Source organism: Aethalodelphis obliquidens, unplaced genomic scaffold, assembly GCF_003676395.1.
Source record: "Aethalodelphis obliquidens isolate GAN/ISIS:26980383/991018 unplaced genomic scaffold, ASM367639v1 scaffold18, whole genome shotgun sequence".
NCBI classification, from domain to species: Eukaryota; Metazoa; Chordata; class Mammalia; order Artiodactyla; family Delphinidae; genus Aethalodelphis; species Aethalodelphis obliquidens.
The window spans coordinates 11,150,354-11,178,292 of NW_020837962.1; the positions used below are offsets into that span (position 1 = coordinate 11,150,354).

Genomic DNA, 27,939 nt, shown 5'->3' on the forward strand with positions numbered 1-27,939 from the left:
GGGTCAAGGTTGCCCTGGCTTGGGGGTGCCAGTTCCACTTCAAGCTTGCCACAGCTTATGAAAACAAGTCAGGGAGGACTTGGGATGAATCAGCAGAGGATCAAGGCCTCTCTTTCAGCTCCACGGGGGCTGGGGAATGGCCAGCAGAAGCTGCACTGTCCCCCCGTGCGCTGGACCTCAGCAACCTTTCCGAGGACTCCCACCACTAGGACTAGGTGGGTCCTAGTCCAGCGGGCACCTGGGCCAGGTGACCAGACTCTGCCCCAGGTGTGGAGGCTTCCCTCTGCCCAGCCAAACTCCATCACTTCCTACCACGTGGCACTGAGACATGTGGAGTGTATGCCTTTCTGGTGGCCATCTGTTGCTGCAAAGGGCATGTGGACGCACAGCAGCTCTACACAGTAAGATATAAAATCAGGTTTATTGCAGGAAATGTATAGGCAGAAGGACAGTGGGGGGTGTCTGAGCTGTCACTGTCCCATGGCTGGACGGCAGGCTGCATGGCCAGCTTGGTGGGAGGAAGCCTGCACCGTGTGCTCCCCCTGCAATTCAAGGAGCCCGCTGGGGAGGATGCGGCCCTGTTAGCAAGCAGCAGCCTCTGGAGTTCGTGGGGAACATGGGCTCACTGCTCCCTGCAGGCTGTCTCCCTGCCGTGCCATCAGACAGGAGAAGGGGTTGCACCTGCTGTCATCGGGGTCTGCCTCTCCTCCTGCATCAGGCGAACGTGGGCGACCCCGGTGGAGTTTGCCCAGTGCTGGCTTCCTGCAGCCGTCAGGCTGGCTTCCAGGGCCTGAACAACACCTGCCCTGGGGATTGTGGACACTGGGTTTAATTTAAGTTGGAAAACAGCAAAGGGAACTCTAACAGAGGGTGTAGCAAGGCCTCTGGTTTCGGCCTGCTCTGTTAATGGGACAGCCACAGCCCGGCAGCAGATGGCCAAGGAGCATGAAGGCCCACCTGGCACCTGCCCGGAAAACACCTGGGGTGGCTGGAACCGCAGGGGCAGCTCAGCCTGAGGAAGCAGGAACTTCCCCAAACGTGCCCCACCTTCGTCTTGAAGTGGCCTCCACGATGATTTTCCACGTTGTGGAGCTGAAGCAGGACCACACCCAACAGGAAAGCCCTTGGCAAAGCCGTGGGCTCTGAAAACAGATGGGTATTTGCACCAGGGCAGGGGCAGGTGTCTTTGTGAACGATGCTTCCTTCCTCAGAGCTTTTCGTGGCCATGGCCCTCCCCACGTCACTCCACGTCACACACAGCTGCAGGCCACCAGCTCCTGGGGCTCTTCTTTGTCGGCAGGGAGACACCATCGAAGTGTTCCTCCTGGGAGGCCTCTTGAGGAAATGTGAAGGCTGTGGATGCTTTGGAAGAGTGAAAGAGGTTTTGTCGAGCAAAATCTAACGTGGTGGGAAATGCCGGGGTTCTGTGTGGACCTGGAGCATCCTTGACGCAGGTGACACGTGAGGTTCCTCTGCTGAGTCTGGGAGGAGGCTGGCCTCATTGGGACTCGCTGTCCAGATGTGTATCTTCCACCTTCCTGATGACAAAGAAACACACATTCATGATATCCATGAAATCCAAACGTGGTGGAAAGAGATAATCAAGAAAGTTAAGGATTCCTGTAATCCCTTTCCCCTAGAGATCACCATCAACCAGATCATTTTTATACACACTCATATACATGCATCACAGCAGTTCCCTTAAAACGTGAGATTGGGAATTCCCTGGTGGTCCAGTGGTTAGGACTCTGAGCTTTCACTGCCAAGGGTGCAGGTTCAACCCCTGGTGGAGGAACTAAGATCCTACAGGCCATGAGGTATGGCCAAAATGAATAAATAAATAAATAACTTCACACCCTTTAGCTACACCCCAAAACATTCCTCACCCTAGGCAACCACTAATTTAATTTCTTTTTTTTTTGATTTTTTTCTTTTTTTTTTTAACATCTTTATTGGGGTATAATTGCTTTACAATGGTGTGTTAGTTTCTGCTTTATAACAAAGTGAATCAGTTATACATATACATATGTTCCCATATCTCTTCCCTCTTGCGTCTCCCTCCCTCCCACCCTCTCTATCCCACCCCTCCAGGCAGTCACAAAGCACCGAGCTGATCTCCCTGTGCTATGCGGCTGCTTCCCACTAGTTATCTACCTTACGTTTGGTAGTGTATATATGTCCATGCCTCTCTCTCGCTTTGTCACAGCTTACCTTTCCCCCTCCCCATATCCTCAAGTCCATTCTCTAGTAGGTCTGTGTCTTTATTCCTGTCTTACCCCTAGGTTCTTCATGACATTTTTTTTTCTTAAATTCCATATATATGTGTTAGCATACGGTATTTGTCTTTCTCTCTCTGACTTACTTCACTCTGTATGACAGACTCTAGGTCTATCCACCTCATTACTAATAGCTCAATTTCGTTTCTTTTTATGGCTGAGTAATATTCCATTGTATATATGTGCCACATCTTCTTTATCCATTCATCCGATGATGGACACTTAGGTTGTTTCCATCTCTGGGCTATTGTAAATAGAGCTGCAATGAACATTTTGGTACATGACTCTTTTTGAATTATGGTTTTCTCAGGGTATATGCCCAGTAGTGGGATTACTGGGTCATATGGTAGTTCTATTTGTAGTTTTTTAAGGAACCTCCATACTGTTCTCCATAGTGGCTGTACCAATTCACATTCTCACCAGCAGTGCAAGAGTGTTCCCTTTTCTCCACACCCTCTCCAGCATTTATTGTTTCTAGATTTTTTGATGATGGCCATTCTGACTGGTGTGAGATGATATCTCATTGTAGTTTTGATTTGCATTTCTCTAATGATTAATGATGTTGAGCATTCTTTCATGTGTTTGTTGGCAGTCTGTATATCTTCTTTTAAAAAATGTCTATTTAGGTCTTCTACCCATTTTTGGATTGGGTTGTTTGTTTTTTTGTTATTGAGCTGCATGAGCTGCTTGTAAAGTTTGGAGATTAATCCTTTGTCAGTTGCTTGATTTGCAAATATTTTCTCCCATTCTGAGGGCTGTCTTTTGGTCTTGTTTATGGTTTCCTCCGAGCTTTCACTGCCAAGGGCACAGGTTCAATCCCTGGTGGAGGAATTAAGATCCTACAGGCCATGCGGTGTGGCCTAAATAAATAAATAAATAAATAAATAAATAAATAAATAAATAACTTCATAACCTTTAGCTACACCCCCCAACATTCCTCACCCTAGGCAACCACTAATTTAGTTTCTTTTTTTCAAAAAATATTTATTTATTTATTTATTTATGTTTTGCTGCGTCAGGTCTTAGTTGAGTCACGTGGGGTCTTTCGTTGCGGAGTGTGGGCTCTTCGTTGCAGTGCATGGGCTTCTCTCTAGTTGTGGCACGCAGACTCCAGAGTGCATGGGCTCTGCAGTTGCAGAGCGCGGGCTTAGTTGTGCCTCCACATGCGGGATCTTAGTTCCCTGACAAGGGATCAAGCCTGCGTCCCCTGCATTAGAAGGCGGATTCTTAACCACTGGACCACCAGGGAAGTCCCTAATCTACTTTTTAACTCCATAGATTTGCCTATTCTGGACATTTCATAGAAATGGAATTATACAAGTTGTGGTCTTTTGTGTTTGGCTTCTTTCACTTATCATCACGTTTTTGAGGTTCATCCGTGTTGTAGTGTGTGTCAGTTCTTCATTCCTTTTTATGGCCAAGTAATATTTCATTGTATGAATGAACCATGTTTTATTTATTCATTCAACCATTAATGGATATTTTGGGTTTTCACTTTTTGGCTATTATGTTTAATGTTGATATGAACATTGATGTACAGTTTTTTATGGACACATGTTTTCAATTCTCTTGGGTGTACAACTAGAAGTGGAATTACTGGGTGAACAAATACTCTATGTTTAACTTTTCTTTTTTTTTTTGGCTGCATCACGCAGCATGCAGTTTTTCCGACCAGGGATTGAACCCTCACCTCCTGCACTGGAAGTGCAGAGTCCCAACCACTGGACCGCCATGGAAATCCCTGTTTAACATTTTGAGGAACTGCCAGACTGTTTTCCAAAGTAGCTGTGCCATTTTACATTCCCACCAAGAGTGTATGAAGGTTCCAATTTCTCCACATCCTTGTACACACTTGTTATTGTCTGTCTTTTTGATTTAGCCATCTTAGTGGGTGTGAAGTGCTAGCTCACTGTAGTTTTTTTTTTTTTTTTTTGGCTGCATTGGGTCTTCATTGTTGTACATGGGCTTTCTCTAGTTGCAGTGAGCAGGGGCTACTCTTCGTTGCGGTGCATGGGCTTCTCATTGCGGTGGCTTCTCTTGTTGCGGAGCATGGGCTTTAGGTGCGTGGGCTTCAGTAGTTGTGGTGCATGGGCTTAGCTGCTCCGAGGCATGTGGGATCCTCCCAGACCAGGGCTCGAATCCGTGTCCCCTGCATTGGCAGGCGGATTCTTAACCACTGCGCCACCAGGGAAGCCCCTCATTGTAGTTTTGATTTGCATTTCCTAAGGCTAATGACGTTGAACATCTTTAATTGTGCTTATTGGCCATTAGTATATCTTGAACTTCATAAAAAAAATAAAATCTTTGAAATAAAAACTGTCTATTCACATCCTTTGTCCACGTGTTAATTGGATTATTTGTCTTTTTATTGTTGTGGTTTGCAAGATCTTAGTTCCCCGACCCGGGATTGAACCAGGCCCTGGCAGTGAAAACTCTGAGTCCTAACTGCTGGACTCCCAGGGAATTCCCTAAGAATTCTTTATATATTCTGGATACAAGTCCTTTAACAGATATGATTTGCAAATGTTTTCTCTCATTCTGTGGATTGTCTTTTCCAACTTTCTTGATGGTATTATTTGAAGCACTAAAGTTTGTTTTTTTTTAAATTTTTTTATTTTTGGCTGCGTTGGGTCCTCGTTGTTGCGCGCGGGCTTCCTCTAGTTGTGGCAAATGGGGGCTTCTCTTCACTGTGTTGCACAGGCTTGTCCTTGCAGTGGCTTTTCTTCCTGCAGAGCATGGGCTCTAGGAGCATGGGCTTCAGTAGTTGTGGCTGCTTTTTTTGTACAAAAAGTTAAAAGTGAGCAATTGTTATCACTTAGGGATAGTATCAGGGTCAAGTCCTGGAAACATCCTTGACCTTGACCCTGGAAGCTAAGGGTTAGCCTTGCAAGCAGGTTGTTCTAAGGACAGAAGTTGCAGGCCTGCTGTGTTAAATCTGTTCTGTACACAAGCTGTATGATATTGATTTACAGCTGGGAAAGCAATCTTGCATTCCTGGCATAAGTCCCATTTGGTCATGGTGTATGATCCTTTTTTATGTTGCTGGATTCAGTTTGCTGGCATTTTGTTGAGAATTTTTACTTCTATGTTCCTAAGAGACATTGCTCTATAGTTTTATTTCTTTTAATTAATTAATTAATATATTTTGGCTCTGCCACATCTCAGTTGAGGCACGTGGGCTCTTCATTGTGGCATGCATGCAGGATCTAGTTCCCCAACCAGGGATCGAACCTAGGGCCCCTGCACTAGGAGCATGGGGTCTTACCCACTGGACTACCAGGGAAGTCCCTAGTTTTCTTTTCTTGTGATGTCTTTGCTTGGTTTTGATAACAGGGTATTGCTGGCCTTACAGGATGAGTTGGGAAGTGTTCCCTCTTCTTCTATTTTTGGGAAGAGTATCTCTCTTCTTTAAATATATGGTAGAACTTGGAACTTCCCTGTTGGTCCAGTGGTTAAGACTCCATGCCTCCAATGCAGGGGGCCCGGGTTCGATCCCTGGTCAGGGAACTAGATCCCACAGGCCGCGTGGCCAAAAAAAAAAGAATATCTATCTATCTATCTATATCTATATAGTATATAAGTATGTAAATAATATATTATATCTATAAATATATATATTATATATATATATATAACATATATATATGGTAGAACTCATCAATTAAGTCATCTAGGCCTAAGCGGGAATCTTAGTTCCCTGACCAGGGATCAAACTTGTGTACCCTGCAGCAGAAGCACAGAGTCTTAACTTGTGGGGAGTTTTAAAATGACTAATTCAATCTCTGTACTTGGTTTAAGTCTACTCAGATTTTCTATTTCTTCATGAATCAGGTTTGGTAGGTTTCTAGGAATTTTTTCATTTCATCTAAGTTATTTAATTTGTTGGCATGCCATTGTTCACAGTATTTCCTTATAATTGGTTTTTCTGGTCTAGCTAAAGGTTTGTCAATTTTGTTGATCCTTTCAAAGAAACAACTTTTGGTTTTGTTAGTTTTCTCTATTTTCTTTTTTTTTAACATTAAAAATATATTATTTATTTATTTATTGTATTCTTGCCTGCGTTGGGTCTTAGTTGCGGCACACAGGATCTTTGTTGTAGCACATGGGACCTTTTGTTGCTGTGCATGGGCTCTCCATTGCAGCGCACAGGCATCTCTCTAGTTGTGGTGCATGGGCTCCAGAGTGCATGGGCTCTGTAGTTTGCGGCATGTGGGCTGACTAGTTGAGGCGCGTGGGTTCAGTAGTTGTGGCATGCGGGCTTAGTTGCCCCGTGGCATGTGGGATCTTAGTTCCCCGACCAGGTATTGAACCCGTGTCCCCTGCATTAGAAGGCGGATTCTTTACCACGGGACCACCAGGGAAGTCCCTACTTTTCTATTCTCTACTCCATTAATTTCTATTCTAATAGCTATTATTTCCTTCCTTCTGCTTGCTTTAGGTTTACATTGTTTTTCTTTTCCTAGCATTCTTTTTCTAACATGTAAGTTTGAGTTATTGACTTGAGATCTTTATTTTTTTATTATTTTTAAAAATTAATTTATTTTATTTATTTATTTTTGACTGTGTTGGGTCTTCGTTGCTGTGTGCAGGCTTTCTCTAGTTGCGGCGAGTGGGGGCTACTCTTCCTTGCGGTGCACGGGCTTCTCATTGCAGTGGCTTCTCTTGTTGCAGAGCACGGGCTCTAGGTGCACGGTCTTCAGTAGTTGTGGCTCGCAGGCTCTAGAGCGCAGGCTCAATAGTTGTGGTGCACAGACTTAGTTGCTCTGCGGCTTGTGGGATCTTCCTGGACTAGGGCTCGAACCCGTGTCCCCTGCTTTGGCAGGCAGATTCATAACCACTGTGCCACCAGGGAAGCCCAAGATCTTTATTTTTAATTTTTATTAAAAAAAATTTTTTTTGGCTGCGCTATGCAGCATGTGGGATCTTAGTTCCCCGACCAGGATTGAACCTGTGCCCCCTGCAATGGAAGTGCAGAGTCTTAACCACTGGACCACCAGGGAAGCCCCTCAAAGTATTTTCTAATCTCCCTTGTAACTTCTTTGAGTCACTGGTAATACTTATAAGTAGGCTGTTTAACTTTCATGTATTTGTGAGTTTCCCAAATTTTTTCGTCATTGACTTCTAATTTCTTTCCACTGTGGTCAGACAAAATACTTTGCATGATTTCAATCCTTTTAAATTTGTGGTGTCTGGGGACTTCCCTGGTGGTCCAGCGGTTAAGACTCTGCGCTCCCAATGCAGGAGGCCTGGGTTTGGTACACGGTCAGGGAACTAGATCCTGCATGCTGCAACAAAGATCCCCCATGCTGCAACTAAAGACCCAGTGCAGCCAAATAAATAAATAGATAATTTAAAATAAATAAAAAAATTTGTGGGGTCTGGTTTTATGGCCTAGATATGATCCATCCTGGGGACTGTCCCACATGTGCTTGAGAAGGACGTGAATTCTGCTTTAGGTGGTGGCCTCCTTCTTGCTCTGCATTCTCCCTTGGATCTCTTGGATCACTTGTTTTGGGGGGAGATAGCTGTCATGTTTGAGGGCACTCAAACAGCCCTAAGGAAATGTCTACATGGTGAGGAATTGAGGCCTCCAGCCCACAGCCATGTGAGTGAACAGGCCATTTGGAAGCACTTCCTCCAGCCCCACTCAAGCTTTCAGATGGGTGTACCCCCACTGACATCTTTCCTTCAACCCCAGAACCACCCCACCCAACCACTCCTGAAATCTCGACCCACAGACACTGTGACAGACAGTAAATATTTATTGTTCTTAGTCACTAAGTTTTGTGTAATTTGTGATTATGGTAATACAGTTACCCATAGCTCTGTTGGCTTTCAGGAGCACAAGTCTCGAAGCACAGTTGAACTTCAGGCAGAAGTTTTGTCTTTTCTGAGTAAAAAACATTGAAAACATGGATTAATAATTCTTTTCTTGTTGAAGCTGCCAGAGGCAAAGGCACACCTCCTGGAACGATGACTTCAAGGCCTTGAGGATGAAAACCAGGTGGAATGACTCTGATTGGGGGAGTCATTAGGGGAATTCTGGTTTTCTGATGCCAAAACTACCTATGCCCGGTAAAATAAACTGCTGGAGATCCTGAGTCAGTCTTCACCTTGTCACCAAAAAGACTGGGAGGCAACAATCTCAAAGATGGCACGCCCTTCACCCCAACAAAGGCAAACCACAGCGCCTCCTCCTTGGTTAAGCTGAACAGTGGCTTTCTCATGGAAAAAAAATTTTTTTTAAACAGAAATCAAGTTTCTTTTGTTTGTTTGATACAACTTGGATTCATTCCCGTATTTTATAAGATGTGCCCTTTAATATTTCCATGAACTAATATGAGACACATAATGCTTTCTAAAGACTGGTTTTACTAGAAAAATGGTACAGATGAACCGGTTTGCAGGGCAGAAATAGAGACACAGATGTAGAGAACGTATGGACACCAAGGGGGAAAAGTGGCGGGGGGTGTGTGGTGGTGGGATGAATTGGGAGATTGGGATTGACATATACACACTAATATGTATAAAATAGATAACTAATAAGAACCTGCTGTATAAAAAATAAATAAAATAAAATTCAAAAATTAAAAAAAAAGACTGGTTTTACATTCTGTTTATCTGAAGGGAACCCATTTTCAGTTTGATACAGTTAATTATTTGCAAAACTACGTGTGTGTGTGCACGCACGGGAGCACTCATGTTTGCGTGTGCACACACATTAGTATATTCTTCTAGGGTGGTCTATATTTTTTCATCAGATTTTCAAAAGATACTACCACCCATAAAAAGTTAGGACCTCTTAGTATAAAAGAGAGGAAAAAAATGGCGGTTACAAGGGGAGTTGGTTTTAAGGATGGGACCAATTTAGGTGTGTTTCTAGGCTCAGGAGAAGGAGCCAGTAGAGAGGAAGGTTAGAAGACTGGAAAGGCAGGAAGACCAGGGAACAAAGGTCCCCAGACAGTGCCTGTCGCCTGAGGTGTCTGAACCTCGGGCTGGCAGAGACCAAGATACCCACAGCTCTCTCGCCCCCACTCCTGTCTGTACCTGGGTCTTCCTGCTGGGCTGTGCTGGGGAGCCGCTCCCGCTGCCTCAGGGCCTCCAGGCCTGCCAGGTCAGGCAGGTGGCAGTGGCTGCGCATGACGGTCACCCGCTGGCCCTGGGTGATGGCCCGGCTGCGGCAGCCCAAGCGGGCCTGGTCCCGGCACATCCAGTATACCTTCTCCCCGGCCGCCTTCTCCTTCCTGTAGAGGAAGGACTCGTACACCAGGAACCTGCCCCCGAGAGAGGTCCTCAGGAACTCCAGGGGCTGGAGGGTTTCTGGAAGGAACATGACGTGTGAGTGGGGTGCCTGGGCCGGGCCTTGGAAGCAGGGGACAGAGCCTGGGTGCCAGGGATGGAGACTGCTTCCTTTGTCCCACCAGCCAGCTCCAGCCAGGAAACTGCAGACCCCCCAACCCCCGCAGGTCCCTCTTTGGTCCCTGCCCTCCACCCCAGCCTGTGCTGCAGGGCCCTGGGGACTGAAGCTCAAGCCACCACGGCCCTGATGCCCTGGAGTGCAGACCGGGGAGGCTGGCCCTGCAGCCGCCCAAACACTGAGCTTTCCTGCGGGCCTCTCCTGACCCTGCTCGGCCTTCATGCTGGCCGGCAAGCAAGCACCCCAGGGCAGGGGCTGGGCTGAAATGGAATACGCTGGAAGGGCCATGGTTGGTCTGGACAGTGCACTAGGGGCCTCCCGGCTCCCTGTTCACCCTCCCCTTGGCCAGCTGGCAACCAATCAAATTCTCCCTTTTGAGACTTTTAAGAATCTGAACTGAAAGCTCCTGACATGTTGGGGTTGGGGTGGCTGAAGGCACTGGCAGGGGTGGGGAGGGAGAGGGGAGACAGAGGGTCCCCCAGGTCCAGGAGCACTGCCCCACAAATGGGTGCCGAGCATTTCCTGCAGCTGCCAGTAATGCCACTGCAGCCCCTGGCCCCGTTTTCTCCAGTGGTCTGAGTGGGTTTCTCCCACTGACAGCGCATCCCAGATGAGGACCAGTGCCATTAGTGTGGAGTCCAGATGTGGCCCCTGCCCTAAGGGAGCCCACAGACCAGGAGGACAGACACCACTGGACATGGGCCACAGGAGGAATGTCCCAGCAGGCAGCCTCCAGCCTGTGTTCTGAGTCCCCAGGGGCTGCTGGGCCAGCAGGGAGACCGGGCCCGGCCCGTGCCACGCCCCTCTCACCCACACCTGAGCCTTCCCTCTGGGCTGGGCTGGGGAGCTGCTCCCGCTGCCTCAGGGCCTCCAGGCCCCCCAGGTCGGGCGGATGGCAGTGTCTGCGCATCACCATGACCCGCTGGCCCTGGGTGATGGCTCGGCTGCGGCAGCGCATGCGGGCCTGGTCTCGGCACGTCCAGTACACCTTCTCCCCGGCCGCCTTCTCCCGCCTGTAGAGGAAGGACTCGTACACCAGGAAGCTGCCCCCCAGAGGGGTCCTCAGGAACTCAGGGCCTCCTGGGGAGAAATGGGAGAGGGGGTCGGGGGAGGAAGAGCCTGGAGCCAGGCCTGGAGCTGAGGAATGAGGGGGGCCGTGACCCCGTTCTCAGAGCCTAGAGCAGCATGGCTCCTGGCATGAGACCCACGGACCCCACCCCACGCTGCATCTACCTCCTCACAGCCCAGGACACAGGCCCCCCATCCCCCAGACTCAGCCTAGCCTGAGCTCCCAGGGCTCCTTTCCCAAGCCTGGGAGAGAAGGGAGGCGGGAGACTGGTGAGGTGGAGATCGCTGAAGGCAGAGTCCGTCTCCTCCACCTCGCGGCGCCTGCAGGAAGGCGGTGTCTTATCTGAGGTGCCGGCAATGGGATGGCACAAGGGCCTCTCGCCCCTGCTAAATTGGAGGAATTAGTGGACAGGCCCTACGGGGGATAAGCAACCAGGAGCGAAATGGGAGTTGCGTGCAGCCCTTTGTGCGTGGTGAGCAGTGGGGCTGTAGGAGGGTCCACTCACCCAGGGAGCCAGGCTGGGTGGGCTTTGACCTGAGGGCAGGAGGGGAGGCAGGGAGCGGCCTGGGCCACTGTCCTGACGTGTTGAGAGGGGGGACCTGGAAGGTGGCCACGCCCTTCTGCTCTGAGGACTCCCTTCCCGCTGCCCAGGCACCAGGACCACACAGGAGGGGTGGAGGGGGATTCGGGGGTCCGTCAGCACAGCAGCAGGGATGGCAGCCATAGTGGGGGGTTGGTGAGAATGCCCTGGAGAAGGGGGGGCCAGGGTGGGGGGTGAGTGGCCGAAGGGGAGGTATATGATGTGGGGCATGTTTCTGCTCCCCCAGCACCCAATGAAAATGTTCACTGAGGGATGAAAAAGGCACAGGGCATGAGGCCAGAAATTCAGAGAGGAGAGGAGATGGCAGAGATGCTGACCCAGGTTAGACGCTGGGCAAAGGGGGTCACCTGGTCACAGACCTGGCAAAGCAAGAGCTCGCCCAGCCTCAGGGGGTGACTCTCAGAACAAGCAGAGTCCAGTGGCCAAACCTAGGGAGGCCCGAGGTCCCTCCGAAGTAGGGGTCTAGGGCAGGCCCCAAACAGGGGGACTGACAAGGACTGTCTGCGTGAAGAGCAATAAGACAGGTGCCCGCCCTGGGGGAGGAAGAGTCTGGGGTGTGGGGGAGGAGGAGGAAGTCTGCACTGACATGAAACTCCCTGTTTCCCTGCCCAAGTCCCTGGAGCCGGCAGCCAGGCTGAAATCGCTGCAGGAGGTTGGTCCTAGGGCTCTGAGGCCTGGGGTCTCGAGGGTCGCCTGGTCGGCACGCACATACGGAGCGTGTGGGTCTCTCCTTAAACCTGGCTAGGGACCACTGGCCACGTGGGTCAAAGGTTCTCATACCATCTTACATGATGAAAAAGTCAAGACTCTTACATCAAGCATCACAAATGAGACCATGCAAAGCAATTTAAAGTATATACAACAATCATTCCCCCTTTAGTTTTGCTGCTTTATACAACTGTGTGATCGACAGAAAATTGAATGGCATGTACCTGGCTGGAAAATTTCACCAGTTGACCAAAAAAAAAAAAAAAAAGAGAGAGAAGCTTCACCCTGAATGGCAGAGACTAAAGAAACTCATACAGAAAAGGTAGTTGGAGAAAACAAGGCCACTGCCAGAGGCTGGATGGCAGGGCCGCTGCACTCCTCAGAGGATGGAATGCAAAGGAGTTCAAATACAAGAGTGAAAGTTAAAAATTAAATAGAAGGACTGGAAAGCAAAATCAAGGAAATGTCAGAAAAATGGGGACTCGAAAGGCACTGAACATGAGAAAATTTTTACAAGTGAAGGACATGGTTTCCGGCCTGAAAAGGCCCCAAGTGCCCCCAGCAGAGCCAGGTACCACAGGGATGGAGACACGACCCTATACCTTCAAGCAAAGACCCCCTGTATGCACCTTGGAAAGATGCAGTCATTCGAGCACAAACACCAGACAACCATGGAAAAGGAGCCACAAACAGCCACACCTCCACTGCAGTGTGTTCCCACTCAGCCGTGGACAGATTTATAGAACAAAAGTGCAACAGTGGGGCTTCCCTGGTGGCGCAGTGGTTAAGAATCCGCCTGCCAGTGCAGGGGACAAGGTTCGAGCCCTGGTCCGGGAAGATCACACATGCCGCGGAGCAACTAAGCCCGCGAGCCACAACTACTGAGCCTGTGCTCTAGAGCTGCGAGCCACAACTACTGAGCCCACGTTCCACAACTACTGAAGCCTGCGTGCCTAGAGCCCGTGCTCCACAACAAGAGAAGCCACCACAATGAGAAGACCACACACCGCCATGAAGAGTAGCCCCTGCTCGCCACAACTAGAGAAAGCCTGCACACAGCAACAAAGACCCAAAGCAGGCAAAAATAAATAAATAAATAATAAATTTATTAAATAAAAAAAGTGCAACAGCTGCCTCGAGAGGAGGGGGCAGTGGGTAACTGCTGGGTCCTTGCCGTCTCTGGTCGGAAGTCAACAGGAAATAAAAAAACAGTTGACAGCAATGGAAGGAAGCACGCTTTAGGGAAGAGGGCAGCAGATGCCCTAAGGAACAACGGAAAGGGGACTTCCCTGGTGGTCCAGTGGTTAAGGCTCAGCGCTTCCACTGCAGGGGGCATAGGTTCAATCCCTGGTTGGGGAACTAAGGTCCTGCATGCCGTTCTGCACAGCCAAAAAATTAAAAAAGGAAGCAAGGAAGGAAGGAAGGAAGAAAACAAAAAAAGGAACCATGGCTGAGTGGTTATTTGGGGTGGGAGTTGGGGGTAAGGACGGGGCGAGGCTAGATCATCCCTAGGTACATAGAAGTTATAAGGAAATGGGATAAAAAGAGTCAGAAAAAAAAAAAAAATCAGAGATCTCGAGTTTGAGACAATTTTAGGGCCAAAAAGGCTCTAAAGGCGACTCAGATGACTCAGAAAAGTATGGGACTGGGAACCCCCGAGGGAGAGCAGGGAGCAGAGAAGGCTGGGCCGAGGCTGCTCTTAGCAAGATGAGCCGGAATATGCACGTTATTGTGGCCACGAGAGTCAAACATAAGCACTGTGGGGCCGACAAAGGTGGGAGGAGGGGGGCTGTGACCCTCGTCATAGAGCCCAGAGGGACGATGGTAGATGATCAGGCAGAACAGCTGGAGGAGAACAGAAGTCAATGACAGGAACGGGTCACCTTCAGCCCTTAAGCCACATCTGTAGGACGTGCTTATTACCGGGCACGGTGTCAGCCACCCACACTGGAAAAATGAGAAACCAGCTTGTGCAATTAGCTTTCTCTATGAATCCTATACATTCTTAAGAAAAAAGAAAGGATGAGAAGGAGGAAAGGGAGCCTGGGTTGGTCAAGTGCTGCAGAGATTCTGGGCTGGTCTGAGCAGGAGAGTGAGGCCTACTGCCCAAGAGAAAGGGTGATGCCCCAAGTCACCTAATCGACTTGGGGATAAGGTGAGGTGGACCAGGAGGGGGTGTGGGGGTAGGGAGATGAGACAGGAGGGAGCTGTAACCTTCCAGAGGGTCCCCAGTAAGGACGGGGAGGATGCTTGCTGGAGGTCAAGAGGGAACGGGGTGGGCAGTCTGGGTCTTCTGACTGTCCCCCGAGGCCGCTCCCCGGTCTGGCCTACCAGAGCTCCCTCGCTGAGCCGTGCCAGGGCGTTTCTCTCGCTGCCGCAGGGCCTCCAAGCCCCCCAGGTCGGGCGGGTGGCAGTGGCCTCGCATCACTGTCACCCGCTTGCCTTGGGTGATGGCTCGGCTGCGGCAGCCCATGCGGGCCTGGTCCCGGCACGTCCAGTACACCTTCTCCCCGGCCGCCTTCTCCCGCCTGTAGAGGAAGGACTCGTACACCAGGAAGCTGCCCCCCAGAGGGGTCCTCAGGAACTCAGGGCCTCCTGGGGAGAAATGGGAGAGGGGGTCAGGGGAGGGAGGTTGGAAGCTGGGGTGTGAGCCGGAGCAGGGCCTGGGGCTGGGCCAGGCCTGGCATCGCCCCCCTCCCACCTCCTGGGACCTCGGGGAGCAAGACTGGAGTGCAGGCAGAGCGCCAGGCCAGCGGGTGTGGACTCACCCAGGTCCTCGTCCTGGTCCTCCTCGCCTTGCGGCTGGGCCAGGAAGTCCTGATCTTTGGCCTTTGACCGCTTTCTGGGCCGGGGCCTGGTGAGAGTCAGGGGGCCCGGCCCCCTGCGGTAGAACAGGCTGTCCACGCCTTGGAGCAGCTTGTCCACTTGGCCCCCGGGGCCGCCCGGCCTGGCCCGCAGCAACTCCATGGCCTTCTCCTGCTGCCGCCGGGCCTCCAGACCCTCCACGTCAGGCGGGTGGCAGTGGCCACGCATGACAGTCACCCGCTGGCCCTGTGTGATGGCCCGGCTGCGGCAGCCATGCAGCGTGTGGTCCCGGCACGTCCAGTACACCTTGTCCCCCACAGCCTTCTCCCGCTTGTAGAGGAAGGACTCGTGCACCAGGAAGCTGCCCCCATAGCAGGTTCTCAGGAACTCCAGGGGCGGGGGCCCTCCTGGAGGAGGAAGTGGAGAGGGGGCTGGGCAGGTGCAGGCTGGCAGAGCTCTGCTCCTTTAGTTTACCGTGCAGGTCAGGGCCCTGGATGCATCCCCACTGATTGCCCACCCAGTGCCCCAAGGAGGCTGTGTGGCTCCTCTCCTGGTGGCCGGTGAGGAGGCCACGGCTCTGGGTGGTCAAGCACCACGTCCCAGGTCACACACTGGAGAGGGCCAAGCTGCCTCCGATGCCACACCCTGCCTGCTCAGTCACTCCCGGCCATACTTTTTCTTAGGGTTTGTTTGAAAATTGTATCTAATTATCGAATAACACATGCACATGCCATAAAATGAAATGGGACCAAAAGATACACAGTGAAAGACAAGTCCTTCTCACCCAGCCCCCGGCACCCAGCACAGCAGCCGCCTTAAATCCCTAAATCCTTCAATCCTCTCCAGGTCTGGAGGCACCCAGCCTATGGGACCAAGCCCACCTCCCAGTTACTGGTAATAAAAACTGCCACAAAGAACAAAACAAAACCCAACAAACAAAGAATAAGAACCTCTGCAAAGACTCCATCTACCAGTTACTCAGTGACAACACACACTGGACCAGGGCTGGCACTGCAGCACCAGATCCCCTAATGGCGAGGCTATCACACATCTTAGGAGCGACCTCCTGACCTGCAGTGCTTCAACAAGGCTGCCCAGCTACATGAGGCAGAGCTGGATCTTGAACCTGGGGCACAAGGCTCAAGCCTCCCACCAGGCCGATCTTCCCAAACTTCAAAGGTTACCAGAATCACGTGGGGTCCATAAACCTCAGGTTTTTGCATCAGGAAGCTCCAGAAGGACCTAGGCTGCCTGGCTCACGAGCATTAGTTCTACCCCTTGGGCTTAATGATTACTTGGACACATTTATATTTTAAAAATCGTTTTGACTTTGAGCACATTATGAAGCCACGTGGGACCCACATTTATCTTTGGGCAGAGGAAAGGGCTGTGGTTCCCACCTGCCTGAGAGTAGAGCCGGGGTGGGGGGGCACTCACCGGTCCCCAGCGTCGGGCGTTTCTTGGGAGGCAAGCTCAGCAGCGACAGGGCTCGGAGCCCCTCATCCTCCTCGGGAGCTGGCTTGCTCAGCACTGGCCCCGGGGCCGGCTCCGGCTCCTCGGGGCACAGCCACGGGCCCACCCCCTCCAGGGGCTCCTCCACTCGGCCGCCGGGGCCCTGGGGATCCCCCAAGCCTTCGGGCAGGGCTGGGCTGGGCAGCTTCTGTCTCTGGCGCCGGGCCTCCAGGCCCTCCTCATCGGGCGGGTGGCAGTGGCCCCGCATCACCATGGCCCTTAGGCCACGGGTGATGGCCCGGCCCCGGCAGCCCAGCTCGGTGTGCTCGCGGCACTTCCAGTATACCTTGTCCCCCACAGCCTTCTCCTGCTTGTACAGGAAGGACTCCAGCACCAGCAGGCGGCCCCCAAATGGGGTCCTCAGGAACTCCAGGGGCTGGGGGGCTGCTGAAGGCAAGGGGAGGGCCAGGTCAGCTGACACAGAGCAAGGCTTGAGCCAGGGGCACAGATGGGAACACAGGGATTGGGGTGCCCTTGGATGACGTCCTGCGATCATCACACCAGCCTGGGTCAAGGTCCAGGAGGCCCTGCTCAGAGCAGGGAAGAGATGGCTAAGGTCACCTCACTGGAAAGGGGAGTATGCGAAGCCCAAGTCTGAGCATGCAGGGCCACAAAAGTGGCCAGACAGGGGCAGCTGGCCCGGAACTCACCTGTGTCTGGCTTGCTGTGTTTCAGTTCCTGGGCCTGGGGGCTTGGTTGGACTGCCCCCTGCTGTTCCTCTACTGGCAGGATCTGGGGGGTCCCAGCCAGGGTGTCAGGGCCAGACATCTCCAAGGACAGGACACAGTGCACTGCTTTGGGCTGGGAGTCCACTCCATCCCCATTCTCAGTGGAGGCTGTCAGTAGGACCAGTTCGGAGAACTCCGTGGGCTTCGTGGGGGCTGCAGGGACGACATCTGTGCCCGGCTCAGGGGACTCAGGGGAGGGCTCCTGGCCGGCCTTCACGCTCTCGCCCTCCTGCTCACTGGGCTCGGGCAGGGGCATTCTGGGACCGATGGCCTGGCCCCCAGGCCACGCTCAGGCCCCAGCAGATGGGATTTCTCCTCCACCTCCCTGGAAGGAACCCAGCAGTTCAAGGGCTCCGTCCTAAGGCAGGAGGCAAAATCCCATCAGTGGAGGTGCCCTTGGACCTGGGTTCAGGAAGAATCTGGGCTGGAGGTTGGGGCAGATGGGGCTGCCTCGGTGCCCCCAGGAAAGGACCTGAATGGAGCCAGAGAACCCTGGGCTGGTGCTTCTGCTCTCTTGGTAGCCTTGGGTCCGTCACCTCTCCCAGCCAAACCTCACTTTCCCATCTACAAAATGTGCCCAAAACAGGGCTCTCAAGGGGCTACTGGGGTGACCAAGGTGCTGACAGCTGTGAGTTACTAGGAATCCAGGCCCACAGGTGCTGAGCACACGGTGAAGTGCTTCCACAGGTGTTTCCATTTAACCTTCAGCCCCATGTTATGAAAGTTGATCTTTCTCATTGACCCAGGTTACAGATGAGGACACTGAGGCATGCAGCCATGAAGGCAGAGCTGGGAGTCCAGTCAAGGTGGGTCCAGAGCCCGCCCGTACAGCACCTGGGGTACCTCATCCAGGATAACAGGAACCGGTCTTCCTGAGCACCAGGCGTTGAGGAAAAGCACTTTGGGGACATGAGTTCAGGTCACCAACCCTCCCAGAATGCCTGGTGCCCTTCACCCTGACACTGTGTCACTGGGAGCATGGGCTGGGCCCCTGCTGGCACTCTGCAGACCCCAAAGGAGGAGCCTGGCCCTGGGAGGAGGCACTCTCTGGATTCACAACTAGATCCATCCCCCATCCCAGGCAAGAGGCCCCGGGGCACCCAGTGCTAGGGGACACCAGGGCCCCACGAGGGCAGCGACCTTGTGTCTGAGCTGGTGCTGGCTCTGCCTCAGCTGAGTGGGGACAGGGCTGTGGAGGTGTCCAGAGAATCCGTGGTCACTGAGGGCTCCTTGGCTTCTGGTCTGGAGAAGCAGAAAGGATGGATGACAGGCAGGGCTGGCCTGGAGACCGGGACCCTGGGGCATCAGTGTGGGGGCATAAGTGGCCGTTTTGTCTTCCTGGGGGACTGGGTGGTGGGTGCATGTCAGGGTCTTTCCCATCTATCAGTACTAGCCCAGAAACAGGATGCGGCCTCCCAGCACGTTTCAGCTTCCCCACCTGTGAGCTGTCATCCCCATCCCAAGCTCTACGGTTCTAATACCTGGGTCCCCCATTCCTGCTCCGCCATTTCCTGGTCTGGGGCCCACATTCAGTTCCCCAAGGCCTGTCAGCCCAAGCGCGGGGCTCCTGGGTCCCCGTGGAGACGGAGCCAAGGCCGAAGGTGCAGGGGGCGCCGTGTCCCCTACAACCTCTCCCAAACCGCCTGCACGCCCAGCCCCGGGCAGCACCAAAGCCCTGTCCTGAAGGGCGAGACTCTAGGAAATCCGGATAACAGGTAACGGGACACAGGACTGGGAGTACCCGGCCAGGTCTGTCCTCCAGCGTCATCCTCCTCCGGCCCCCGGACAAGCCAACCCCTGCTCCTCCTGTGCAGTCCTCCCCGCTCTGCCCATCCCGCCCCACAGGGCGATGTAGTGGTACTGGGGACTTGCGGGTACATGGGGACCGGCCGCAGCAAGACAGCGCCGGCGCCTCCGCGTGCAGAGCCGCTCGGGCGGGAAAGGGTTACGCGGGAAGCCACGCCCCCCGCCCCCGCTCGCTGATTGGTCTCTGCCCACGTCCCTCCGCCGGCAGCCCGCCTCCGGGGCTTGCGCGCTCCGGGTTGCCGGGCGAATGAACTTGGTCTCCACCGGGCGTCCTCTCCTCAACGGGGCGAGAGGGCGCAGAGAAACTGGCCTTCCCTTCCACAGGCCTTTCAGACAACTCAAGCCCCCAAAACGTTGCGGTCACTGTCCACCCAGCATGCATGTTCCTACAGGACCATGCGGTTGGTCCCCGCCGTGCAGAGGGACAGGAGTTGAGGCTGCAGGGACCCCGACACACCAATGGCCTCAGTCTCAAGCGATCAGATGCCGAAGCCCGGCCTCCTTCAGGCCACTGGGGGTTGGCATGACAGAGAACACCCACATTCCCGTGAAACTGTACCCAGAGTCATGTGTACCCCGAGTCAGTGTAATTCTCTCAACTAAAATCTCTGTACCTCAAAGGATATGGAACAAGTTCCAGCGCAACAAAAGACCTTGAACTGTGGCTGACTACAGACTGTGGATAGGCTTGGCTCCTTGCCAGTGGGCTTGAATTTCGATTCGATTGACGGTTCCCATTCTCAACCATTAAAGGGCCTTAAAGTGTAGACTGTTTAATGACCACAGATCCTCCCATAAGGTATGCAGGCCCCTTTGCCATGCGGTCTTGAATCTGGACTGGTCTCCAGCCCACATTGGTCACTTGCCGTAGCCAATAGAGAGTGGCAGAAGCTCGCTGTGGGGGTTTGGACGCCCTCACCCTCATGGACAGGGGCCCTGAGACTGCCAGAGAAGGAAGCTGTATGAAGGGCCACATGCAAGGGATGGAGGCACTGCCAGGCATGGAGGGAGGCCATTTCCAGTGTCCAGTCCAGCAGACCCTCCACTTCTGTGTAGCCACAAGAAGGAGCCTGGGGAAACAAGCCCAGGCACCCCATGGAACCCTGATCAATAATAAACTACTGTTATTTTAAGCCAATAAGATCAGGGCTCATTTGTTATGCAGCAGTAACTGATATTCTTGGCAAGTGACTGAACCTAGTCAGTTTTGGCTTTTTGACAGATGAATTAATACTAATGGTTGTGAAATATCCAATATCAAAGTGCTTTTGAACGCTTGAACTCTAGGGGCCATGCTACACAAATTTTAAATCCCTCAGATTATCACATTTAAAGGGCTGGTAACCCAGTGAAAGGAATAAAAATATTAAGTATAAAGGATAGCAAATAAGAATTACTTATTTAAAAAGTCTGTAACATGAAATAAGCCAGACATAAAAGGACAAATGCTGTATGATTCCACGTATATGTTGTACCTAGAGTAGTCAAATTCATAGAAACAGAAAGTCAAATGGTAGTTGCCAGGGGCTGGGGGGAGTGGAAATGGGGAGTTAGTGTTTAGTGGGGAGCGTTTCAGTTTGGGAAGATGAAAAAGATCTGGAGATGGATGGTGGTGATGGTTGCACAACAGTGCAAATGTATTTAATGCCACTGAACTGTACACTTAAAAATGATTAAAGTGGGGGTTGGGATGAATTGGGGGATTGGGATTGACATATATACACTATTGATACTATGTATAAAATAGATAACTAATGAGCACCTACTGTATAGCTCAGGGAACTCTACTCAGTGCTCTGTGGTGACCTAAATGGAAAGGAAATCCAAAGAAGAGGGGATATATGTATACGTATAGTTGATTCACTTTGCTGTACAGTAGAAACTAACACAATATTGTAAAGGAACTATACTCCAAAATTTTTTTAAAAAAATGATCAAACTAGTACATTTTTGTAAGGTATATTTTAACAGACACGCAAAAAAACAAAAACAAAAAAACCCAAAAAAACCCAACTATAACAAACCATACATAGTAATGCTCCACCTACCATACTGGTGAATGAGGTTCTCCATACAATGCAGATTTCTGATTAACTAAAGTTATCCCTCCATGATTCTGAATTTTACAATTTCTCTCTCTTTCACAATTTATGCACTGAGGATGGATGCTGCCTAAGCTCTAATGACTCATCATCACTGCCTGGATAAAGACAGCATACAATTTTTATCCTGATTTGGTAAATGAAGTGTCCCGTCCAGTTCCCTTGGCACTCCACCCCCCGGGGGCCCTTTCTCCATCATTCATATCCTGCTCTCTCTGGTCTCCAAACCTCTCTGCCTCCTCTGGGTCTTTGCATTTAGAGTTCTCAGGTCCTAATCTTCTTAGGTCTCCTATATCCTAAAACAAAACCTCACAAGACTCTCTCCTTCCCTCAACAGTTAGACTTTGCAGGAACAGTCCATACCCCTTCCTTCTCACCCAGGCCGCCTGGCAGCTGCCCCCCAACTCTGCAGACACCACTCTCCTGTTGGGCCACCGTGCAGGATCAGCACCTGCTGGGTCAATCCATAATCCGTGTTTCCCTCTGAAATACCTGCTCTGGCCTGTATGTGGTCTATCCATGCAGTGGAATTTATTCAGCCATAAAAATGAATGAAGTTCTGATACATGTTACCATGTGGATGAACCTTGAAGACAGTGCGGCTCGGTGAAAGGTGCCAGACACTAAAGTCAGCATGTGGTATAATTCCATTTAAGTGAGATGTTCAGTAGAGGCAAATCCATAGGGACAGAAAGTAGATTAGTGGTTGTCAGGGGCTGGAGGGGAGGGAGGAGGAGATTAGGGAGTGATACTAAGGCGTGTGGAGTTTCTTCTTGGGGTAATGAAAATGTTATAAAATTGGCTGTGAATACAATAAAACATTGAATTATACACTTTAGTTGGGGGAATTGTATGCTATGTGAATCATATCTTAATAAGGTTGTTTAAAAAAAACCTTATAAGGGCTTCCCTGGTGGCGCAGTGGTTGAGAGTCCGCCTGCCGATGCAGGGGACACGGGTTCGTGCCCTGGTCCGGGAAGATCCCACATGTCGCGGAGCGGCTGGGCCCGTGAGCCATGGCCGCTGAGCCTGCGCGTCCAGAGCCTGTGCTCCGCAACAGGAGAGGCCACAGGAGTGAGAGGCCCACGTACCGCAAAAAAAACCCCAAAAAAACCTTATAGGGAATCCCCCGGTGGTCCAGTGGTTAAAAGACTTGGTGCTTTCACTGCCAGGGTCCAGGCTCAATCCCTGATCAGGGAACTAAGATCTCAAACAAACAAACAAACAAAAAATCCTCATAGGTATGACTCATGTCCCCGGAGTCACTTGGATAAAAAACCGTTTTCTCCATCAGAAACAGGCTTCTCACTCCTGGGCCTGGTTTCCTCACCAAAGGAGAGGGGTGGCATGGACTATATACTGAGATATTTTGTAAGTTGCTAAGATCATATTGTAAAAACTACATAGAAAACATTTTAAAATGTTGAGAACTGACACTCATAAATCACCCACGAGCCTGCCACTCAAATGCACAGCTGTTTCCATTCTTGTATTAGTGCCTTTAATATACACGTAATTTTCTGTTGCACACACATGTGTTCAACATGTTTGCTATTTTATTCCTCTTTAGAGTGGGAAGCCCGCACCTGCAGACCAGATGGAGCCCTTGTGAAGGACCAAAGCATTACCTAACGCAGGCCCCTAACATGAACACAAATCTAAATCCTCAGTAATACCAAAAGATGACCACAAGATGGCAATCTTGCTCCTTGAAATGCACGTAAAGCATCCTTGGTAGAATTAGATGTATCACAACGTTTAAAAACTAGAATTTGGGAGTTTTTCCATATCAGACAAATAATTCAGGAAGACTTCTGAAAACGTTTGTATTTACAAAATATATTACGTAGAAAGCAAAATCCAGTTAACATATCGGCGAAGACTATGTTTTCTAAGCTAAGGTTTAAAAAAAAAAAACCAAAATATTCCTTAGACCATGACACTGCCTCTAGACCTCAATCCACTTCATTTCTTCTGTCTCAACTCAAGTCTCAAGTCTGGTCACATTTGTTGTTTATCGACTAACTTTATTGTATGTATTTGTGACTTTAAAAAAACCTTAAATAACTGGGAGGAAATATCTCAAAATGTTAAAACTAGTAAGGAAAGCAATTAATTTTTTCCCTTAAATTTCTTTTGTTTTCTCAAAATTGTTTACAAGGTGCATGAACACTTTACAGTGGGAAAATAGTAAACACTTTAAAGATAAGCTGCATCTCCTTGCTTGGTAATTTTTTTCTTTAACTCCATAACTCTCAGGAAAAGTAGGGATTCCAGTCCTATGCAAGATGTGTCATACAGGAAAATAAAGAGTAATATAGACAGGGGACTTCCCTGATGGCCCAATGGTTAAGACTCCACCCTTCCGATGCAGGGGGGCATGGGTTTGATCCCTGGTAAGGGAACTCAGATCCCACATGCTGCACAGTGCAGCCAAAAAATAAAATAAAATAATAAAATAAAATCCAGGGCTTCCCTGGTGGCACAGTGATTGGGGGTCCGCCTGCCGATGCAGGGGACACGGGTTCATGCCCCGGTCCGGGAAGATCCCATGTTCTGCGGAGCGGCTGGGCCCGTGAGCCATGGCCGCTGAGCCTGCGCGTCCAGAGCCTGTGCTCCGCAACAGGAGAGGCCACAGCAGTGAGAGGTCCGTGTACCACCAAAAAAAATTAAAATAAAATAAAATCCAAAGAAATTAAAAAAAAAAAGAGTAATATAGATAATGGGACAGAAAAACAAGTGAAAATCAAGTACCTTGCAGTCTGTGTTGTGGGCCTTGCATGGCCTCAAAGACCTTTTCCCCAAGATATTTATTAACCACAAAGGGAAAGATAATGACTTGACAGGGGAGAAATCTCGCATACACAGCCTTAAGTGCTCAAGGTCAACTTCACCAGTAATAAAACACATCAACACCATGACCTCCTTGATAAGATGCACCAAGGAGGGCACAGCATCACCTCTGTGATATTCCTGCCCAGAACGCACACCCCCATGTGGCACCCCCAAGCCACATGGAGGGACATTCTACAAAACTGACCAGGACACTTTGAAAGTGTCAAGGTCATCTTGGACAAGGAAAGGCTGAGGGCCTGTCACAGACTGGAGGAGACTAAGGAGACACAAGGACAAAATGCAACATGGGATTTCAGAAAAGAAAAAGGACATTAGGGGAAAAGCTGGTGAAATTTGCATACGGTCAATAGTTTAGGTTAATGGTTTTGTACCAACGTGGATTTCCCAGATTTGCTCACTGCACAATGTTAGGTAAGATGCTGACATTCAGGGAGACTGGGTGATGAGTATAGGAAAATTCTTTGTACTTTTTTTTGCAATTTTTAAAAAAGTCTAAAATTAACTCAAAATAAAAGGATTTTGAAAACCCAAGTTTCAAACTTACAGACACAATGGAAGTTGACAGAGAAAATAAATGACCCATAGGCCTCCTGGGTGGAAGGGTGGGGGAGGAGAGGAGGGGACACAAAAGGGATACTCTCTGACCCAGAGCCATGTGGTTGGTCCTCAAGCTGGCACCTGAGCCAGGAACAAAAATCCTATAACATCACGTGTACCTCAAGTATGGGGACCCAACAATCTCCCTTCACCATCATCCCCGCTCTGTTTCTGGGGAAACTGAGGCTCGGGCCTGAAGCGAGTGGCCCAGGACCATACGGGTAGTGAGAGTCAGGCCTTCAGAGCTGCATTGATCAGCCCTACAAACCAGCTATGTTATGGCTTAGCACTGTGGCTTCCAGCTGATCTGGCCAACCGGAGGCACCATGGGAGACTGGAGGGTGTCCCTGAAGCGACCTGCCTGGGGTGGCTGCTCCAGCTCTGCTGGGTCCCGCCTGCCACCCTGGCTGCTCTGCCGGGCCTCGCTGTGGGGGTGGCATCCCACCACTGCTAATCCCTGGGTCGCTCACCATTTCCCATGTGGCTTCTCAGCTCTTCCACCACCAGGGAGAGCAATGAAATTCCCAGTGAAACCTTACGGTAGTTTCTGTTTTCCCAGATGGTTTCTGATCATACATGCTTCAAGAGTCCGAAGGACCGTGATCACACATTTCATGTTCACCAAATACCAATGAGGTGCCTGGCACTAGGCGAGGGCTTTGCATGCTTTATTCCATTTTATCTCCCAAATACCCTCATCCATTAGGCCTGCTGTTGTTTCATTCACAGAGGAGGAAACTAAGGCTCACTCTTAGATTCCTGTGACCGAGAGCCAGGCCACTAAAGGACAGAGTCAGCATTCAAAACTCCTGTGTCTGTTTTCAGGGCCTAAACTCTTAATATAAGTTAAAATGGTTCTTTTCAATTTGAGGATTCCAACCCATAGGAATCAACGCAGTAGGTTAAGACTGGTGGTTCTTAGTCATGGTGATCTGCCCACCAGGTGACATCTGGCCAGGTCAGGAGACATTTTTGGTTGTCATAACTAGGGGGTGGGGCAGGCTACTGGCATCTGGTAGGTGGGAGCCAAGGATGCTGCTCAACATCCCACAGTGCCCAGGGCAGCCCCCCACCCCCACTCTCCCCAGGAAGGATTTGGTCTAAAATAGCATCAGGGTCAAGGTTGAGAAACCTGCTTAAAAGCAGCGCTTGAAAAATAAAACAGAACAGAAAGAGTGCACCCATATACTGAGGTTAAGTACAGTTTTCATGAAGCTTTTATTTCAATTATTTGTATACGTAATTCTGGTCTCCATAAGAATTACTCGGGGCACTTGGTAAAAATGCAGATGCTTAGAGCACAGGATTCCTGGAGCCCTTCTCTGTTACCTCCCCACCAATCAACCAGAAGAAAATCACATACCCTGCAGCCTCACCCCAAATTTTGCCTATAAAAACTTTTCCCTGAAAATCATCGGAAGTTTGGGGGTTTTGAGCACAAGCCACCCATTCTCCTTGCTTGGCCCTGCAATAACCCTTTCTCTGATATTAAAAAAAAAAAATCAGATGCCTGGATTTCCCATCCAAAATTCTGATGGTGAGTCTGGAGCAAAATTCAAGAATCTGGGTTTTTAACAAGTACCCCCTGAGACCCTGGTTCTGGTGGATCATGGACTTGGCTTTGAGAAACACTGGAATAGATGCCCTTGAGGTTAGGTGGCCAGAGGCTAAGTGACCAACTTAATAAGGATTTGAGGTTTTCTTTATGCAGGGCAACACATGAAGTGTTTCACATACATTACCTCGTTTAATCTGTCACATTGTACAGGTTCCCTCATTAATGCATTAAACAGAATCATTAACATTTGTTTATTTTATATCGGTGGGAGAGTCATGATTGCATCTTTTTAAATGATCCTTTAATAACAATTTAACAAGTTTCAGACACCTTAAGATATTTTGGGGACCTCAAGAAGAGTGGAATTTGTCCAAATTTTAAGTAGTACAGGTGAAATCTGGGGGAGAAAGCTCATTGGGCATGGCTTTAGTACCTTGGGATAACAAATACCAGACTTTTAGAAATCCAATCTGAGGTTCCTCACAGAGACTTCCAGCAAAACAAACTCAAGATGGCCTACGAGGTGAATTAGCATGCCTGCCGCACCTATGTAAATAATCAGGCCCAATCTTACTGGACCAGCCTTATTTCATGCAAAAAATATCTTTCATTGAGATTATGAAGCCATAGGGAAAATTTGTGCTTCAATGGAGAACTGGGTTTTGTCTAGAACACAGCCTTTCAGGTTATACGATTCTAGCCTGTTGCTGCCTTTGAGCTACTTCTGCAGCTCTGCACAGATAACGGAACAAGGTAAAATAATTCTATTCTGTAGACACGTTCTCTCTTTCTTGCCATGTAAATAAATACAGATAAGTAAGTAACTTCTCTGGTTTTGCCTCCATTTGCACATTCATGTCAATATTCCTAATCTACAGTCTTCCAGAATCTTTTTTGGAGTCTCCTGCAAACTGGTTGTAAGATCTTACTGCTTCCTTGATTGATGAGTTAAGTAAAAGCTTACACACGTGTTCATTTAGTATCTGTATGAAAGAGTTTTATTTTCTTTGTTTTGGTCTAAGCCTCTGCTTTTCAAATCTCCCTGGTCATTGCTCTTATAATCTTTGGGTTCCAGGCAGCAATTTCAAAAATTACATAGGAAATAACCAATCTGCATTGTGTGTAACAGAAATGAGCATTATTTTATGAAACTTCTATTTGCAATAAATTTATATATTTGTTCTAGGTGGATTTAAATGTATTTTTTAATTTTTGGATGATCATTGTTTTGAGGTAAATACTTGGGCCCTAATGTGTTTTTTCATAATATTCCATTTTTACTCAGTAAAGATTTATTGAGTTGGCTAGAATATTTTTAAGTCAGGCAGATGTAAATGGAAAGTAGGAGAGCCTCACAGTTTACAGTTGGTCATTCTCTTATGCTGTTTCCCCTCCCCCAAAATTGAGGTACAGAGCAATCTGAGTGCAATACTCAGACTGCCTGCTCAAATAAACCCAACACCCAAGACACACACAATATTACAAATTGTTAGGTGCCTCTCAGACACCAGTGGGTCCAAGCCCTAAGATCCTGAAAGGCAGAGCCTCGCTCAGCAGCTGATGGCGGATCAACAGAATTACCTTCATACACAAGAGTGAGAACCACCATCACTGTCCGCCAACACCCGTCGTTAGCGCTGACTTGCTGGGTGGGAGACCTGGGGCAAATCCCATCACTTCTCTGGGCTGATTTCATCTGTGAAACAGGAAAAGTGGCAAATGAGATACTGTATGTGAAATTCTTCCATAAACTGTGAATCATCATGTAAGAACAAGGAGTACTTTGTCCAGGCCCAGCAGAGGTTCTGAATAGTGGAACGGGGAGGAGAGAATATCCTGATGTTTGAAAAAGCTCCTGGATGATTCCAAAAGCTGCCCCACCCCCCACCCCCAGCAAGCTATGA

At 49.8% G+C, this 27,939-nt stretch overlaps 1 protein-coding gene and 1 non-coding gene across 5 annotated transcripts; one reads left to right on the forward strand and one right to left on the reverse strand.

The window, feature by feature from the left end:
- Positions 1–402: 402 nt before the first annotated feature.
- Positions 403–27,730, reverse strand: FLYWCH1 (FLYWCH-type zinc finger 1). Of its 4 annotated transcripts, none has more exons than XM_027117705.1 (9): positions 27,617–27,730; positions 17,039–17,474; positions 16,314–16,772; positions 14,840–15,283; positions 14,403–14,666; positions 10,510–10,773; positions 9,324–9,596; positions 8,094–8,166; positions 403–1,538 (listed from the first exon to the last, which is right to left on the reverse strand). In XM_027117705.1, exons 2-9 carry the CDS (start codon positions 17,370–17,372, stop codon positions 1,499–1,501), a joined length of 2,151 nt encoding a protein of 716 aa, XP_026973506.1. In that variant the 5' UTR covers positions 17,373–17,474; positions 27,617–27,730; the 3' UTR covers positions 403–1,498. The 4 variants fall into 4 exon arrangements, with proteins under 4 accessions (XP_026973506.1, XP_026973505.1, XP_026973504.1 ...); XM_027117704.1 differs by having other exon boundaries at positions 16,314–16,775; XM_027117703.1 differs by having other exon boundaries at positions 10,504–10,773; positions 16,314–16,775.
- Positions 5,711–5,783, forward strand: TRNAW-CCA (transfer RNA tryptophan (anticodon CCA)). The gene has a single exon. It is a non-coding gene; the product is annotated as a tRNA-Trp (tRNA).
- Positions 27,731–27,939: the final 209 nt, after the last annotated feature.